Source organism: Antechinus flavipes, chromosome 2 (assembly GCF_016432865.1).
Source record: "Antechinus flavipes isolate AdamAnt ecotype Samford, QLD, Australia chromosome 2, AdamAnt_v2, whole genome shotgun sequence".
Classification (NCBI taxonomy): domain Eukaryota; kingdom Metazoa; phylum Chordata; class Mammalia; order Dasyuromorphia; family Dasyuridae; genus Antechinus; species Antechinus flavipes.
The window spans coordinates 642,301,587-642,306,245 of NC_067399.1; the positions used below are offsets into that span (position 1 = coordinate 642,301,587).

Here is a 4,659-nt window from a genome sequence, read left to right on the forward strand (position 1 = left end):
CCTTCGACAAACGAGACAGCCGTCCACCAGTTGTCGGGCCATTATATATAGGCCAGGGGAAACATACCTTATCAGCACAGCATCACAGGTTTTGGACATCCCAGAGACTGCCCTGGGGCAGCTGCTGAAGGACCTGCCTCCTACTTGCTTTGGTCAGTACCTCTCTGCCATCAGGTAAGAGCCATCGTCCTTCCGAGTTCCCAACTGCTCCGACAGTCGAGGCCTTCTCTTTTTCCTTCGGGGTAAAGCTGGGAGCGGGTAGACTAGGGGGAAGTACGGGTATCAGAGCCATCATATGAGCAATCTCCTGATCTCTAGCTCCCTTGGCCTCCTCATCTGCTGATCTATTTCCCCTTGCCTCACAAGAGCTTCCCATCTGATGTCCCTCAATAACTTCAAGGCTTGATTTAAGGCATACAGTTCACAGGTTTGGGCCGTCCAATGGGCAAGCAGACTGCCTCTGGTAACAGTGGAAGTTCTACCTCCATCCACAATAGCAAACCCATTTTTCCTTTTCCCATCTACCTTCTAGAGGATCCATCTATAAACCAATTTGCTCCCCCAGGCATTGGGGATCTTGTGAATCCTCTTTCATTTGAAAATCAATTAACTCTGAACAACACTATTCCTCTGCAGGGGTGGTTCTGTTCCCCAGGACAGGAGGCAGGATTAAGATTATCAACATTGAGACATCTGTGAGCTGTTTCCCAGCCCTCTGATTTAATATAGTTCTTACTTGGTGTGGGACGCCTCCAAAGGTGAGCTTCCTCGGCGACGGCAGCTCCCAGGTGTTCCTGGCCGGGGCCCAGCAGACAGACCTGGCGGAGGAGCCAGGGACGCCCCACCCGCAGGCAGGCCCCCTCGCTGCCGGGGAGGGCCGGCTCGGACACCATCCGAGGGCAGGCCCGGCACCCGTTCGGCTTCGGCCAGGTGCCAGAAAACTGGAGGGAAGTGGCCGTCGGGTACAGCACGGGGATGGCCAGGGCCCGCACCTCGGTCTCCCGGCAACGACAGGCGAGCTCCGCCTCCTCCGTCCTCTCATCGGGCTCAGCCGCAGCCGCAGCCTCCGCCTTCGCCCAGACCACCTACCGGCAGCCATCTTGTCCTGCGCAGTTCCCCTACCCCCAGCCCCCTTTTGTCAGTCAGTACGAGACATACGAGCAGGCCCCCAGGGCCTACGATGAGAGCTACGTGTATTACCGGAGTAACGGAGGCGTGCCTGGGGCCGGGGCGGCTGCGGTGGCCTCGGCGGGAGTCATCTACCCCTTCCAGCCCCGGCTGAGATATGAGGAGTACGGGGAGGAGCAGACCCCGTACCAGCCTCAGGGCTTCTATCCAACTCAGGAAGTGCCCCTCATGCCAGTGCCCCAGCCCCAGCCCCAACCCCAGCCTTCCGACGGGCTGGACAGGAGGTACTCTCACAGCCTGTATCATGAAGGCACCACGAACTTTGATCAGGCTTACCAGGACACTTACAACTCGGTGCCAGGCCAGGTGGTGCCAGGCCAGGTGGTGCCAGGCCAGGGGGCAGCTGCTCCTGAGAGCCCGCAGGTGAACGGGGGCTCCTCCCCGGCCTTAGGCCCGGGCTATGTGACCGATCCCCGCCTGGGCTGGCAATCACCCTACGCCAATGTGCCCCCGGAAGCTTACATCCCGCCCCGAGTGGTGGAGCCTCAGCCGCCATTCCGCGTCCTGGAACCCTATGGGAGTGCCCCGAGAGCAGAACCCTACCTGCCCATCAGGAGCTCCGAAGCTCCCCCGTTAGGGGGGGACAGACAGGGAGCCCAGCAAGGCCGGGTCAGCGTGGGCAGTGTGTATAGGCCCAACCAGAATGGAAGGGGTGAGTACTGGCCACCTGTGATGGTCTAAAAGAGAGGCACTGGAAGACCCGTTTAATGATGCTGGGTGTGAGTGAGAGTACCAAGAACACCAGTCCTGAGGGTAGGAAAGCCGCCGGAACCATCACTATTTAGCAAGCAGAAATACTTGGGCAAGTCAGTAGACCTTAGTTTCCCCATCTGTAAAATGCAGATATCATTTGCCTAATATACTAAATAGGTATCAAATCAGGATAGTCCATTTAAAGTGCTATCTAAGTGAAAACTATTATTTGCCAATCCTGACTACTTACTGAGCCCCAGCCACTGGGGAAACAGGCAAACCCCAAACTCCCTGCCCTCTAAAACCTTATGGTCTACTTTAAAGCAGGATATAAATTCTAGCTGTTGTTATAGCTGGTATTTATATTATTGTAGTTTGGGGAGAAACTACAAAGGAAGTGAGAGAACACTGCTTCTGGAATCAGAGCTCCTGGGTTCAGATTGGATATCTGAAGCTTTCCCTTGTGTGACCCAGGACTTATCATTTAATGTTCTTGCCCTTGATCTGCAAAATGAGGGGATTAGAGTGGATGACCTCTGAAGTCCCTTCTACTTCTAATGCTATGAAACTATTCTAAGGACTCAACTCAACCCCATCCTCCAGCCCCAATAAAGCTTGGTAGTAGAGGTAAGGGAAGATGCAAGACTACCTCCCCCCAACTGGGGAAGCTTTTCAAAAATCGTGACCTTGTCTTTCAGGAGACATGACTATTACATTAATTCAGCAAGCACTTATTAAGCTCCTACTATATTTTTCTAAACCTTAGTTTCCCCATCTGTAAGAAGGGATGGTACAAACACAAAGCAAGATATAGCTTCCTCTCAAGGAGCTGACAATATATTGGGGAGTGGGGAGGGTTTAACACATATGCAGATTAAAAAAAAAAAAACAAAAAGATAGATAAAATTATTTTGGGAGTGGCAAGCACTAACAAAAGGGAGGTCAGAGAGGGCCTCATGTAGGAAGTGGTTCCTGAGTAGAACCTTGGAAGTAATCTGGGAATTCCAAAAGGAGAAGGTTTTGCTTTTACCCTAGAGAGACTGGAGAAAGATGAGCAACTATTCAATTATATAAATCCTGGAAGATTTAAAATCTATTGGTGCATCGCCCAACTCCCACTTCACTCCTTTTGAGCACTACACCTTTGGCCTTTGTTCTTAGGGGGATGGGAGCTGCCCATCCTTATTCAGCCAGAACCCTCTGGCAGCCCCATGTCTTTCAAGGTAATTGGTCAGTGCCTTTAACCAATGTAAACAAACCTCTTCTCTATCCACTTATCCAATCCCATTGAAGACGGTTGCCATGGAAACACCTAGGCTGATGAGTCTCCTAGGTAACCGCAGACCTGATAAGTGTATGAATAAGAGGGAGGACTGAACGAAATAAGGTGAGATCTTTCAAGACAGTCGTGAAAATCGAGTAAGGCTTCATCTGTTTCAAAGTTTGAGTAGGCCTGAAGGACGTTAAGCATTAAGTCAAGGGCATATTTAAAATGTCTCCTTCCTGCTTTTCTCCTAAGGGCATACTTAAAGTCCCCTCCCTGCTATCCTCATAAGGGCATACTTAAGCCCCCTTTTTGTTATCCTCCCTATTTCAGTCAAATATAGGCAACTAGTTACTTATTGGTCAAGTTCAATTTCTTGGGTTGTTCGTGCGTTTAGAATGTAAGATCCTCAGTCAAAAAGGATGAGGGTCAGTGGTGGGAGGGGAATTTGCGTTAGGGATTAAAAGCCTCGACCCTGCCCCCTACGGTGCTTCCTCCTTGATTGTCTGCTCGATGGGCGGGACACCGGATTCTGGCGAGAATGTATAATAAACTTTGCTTTGCTTCTAGAGATCTATCCAGTCTTTTTTTTTGTTAAATGGTTTCTGACCCACACAAAATTATAGATCAATTAACTTAAAAACCAGCCTAACTCATGAATTCTTTCGCCAAAGCCTCTGCAGAAAGAGGCTGGAGCACACTTAGTGTGTGGGGGGGATTCCAGGGGGTCGCCCCTTCCCCCCATTCCACCTCCCAAGAGGCAGCTAACCTGCCCCCAGGCTAATTATAGTAGCTGGAGTAGCAGAGAACTATGGGGGTGAGTTTAAGACAAAAGGTCCCTACCTCGCCCAACCATTTAAGTAGCAAAAAGTAATAGTTTGGGGGTGGGGAGGATTTCACCTGACTGCCCTTCCCAGTGGACTCTTCCTAAGCTCCAACTTGGTTAAGTGTCAAAGGCTTTAGAAAAGTCAGACCCTAATTGGCGACACTGACCCCTTTCAAGTAAGTTACAGAACTTTACCCCAACAAGTTCTTAAGATCTTACATTCAAAGATAACCAAATCTGGCCTGCAAAGGCAACAGTAAAATTATTTCCACAATTTAAAACTGCCCAAAAGAATACTCAGAACACATGTTCACATATACTGTATTTAACTTATACTTTAACATGTATTAGTCAACCTGCCATCTGGGGGAGGGGTTGTAGGGAGAAGGAGGGGAAAAATTGGTACAAGAGGTTTTGCAAGGGTCAATGCTGAAAAATTACCCATGCATATAACTTGTAAATAAAAAGCTATAATTAAAAAAAAAAAAGAATACTCAGAACAAATCTGGCCTGCAAAGGCAACAGTAATCTAAAATTTCTAATCAGAGGTTTTTTCCAGCCAGAGTTCAAAGCAATCAGCATAAACTTCTTTTGTTCTCCAGAGGCCTTATCTAGGGTAGCTCCTTTCAAGCCACGCCTAAATTTAAACTACCTAAAAGTGTCAGTTTTTTTTAAGTTTAAAATACAA

General features: G+C 49.1%; 1 protein-coding gene across 1 annotated transcript; it reads left to right on the forward strand.

The window, feature by feature from the left end:
- Positions 1-441: 441 nt before the first annotated feature.
- LOC127546975 (lysyl oxidase homolog 1-like) lies at positions 442-3,967 on the forward strand. Its single transcript, XM_051973845.1, is given in 3 exon segments — positions 442-463; positions 730-815; positions 817-3,967. Coding segments are annotated over 3 exon segments (1,161 nt in total). The 3' UTR covers positions 1,870-3,967.
- Positions 3,968-4,659: the final 692 nt, after the last annotated feature.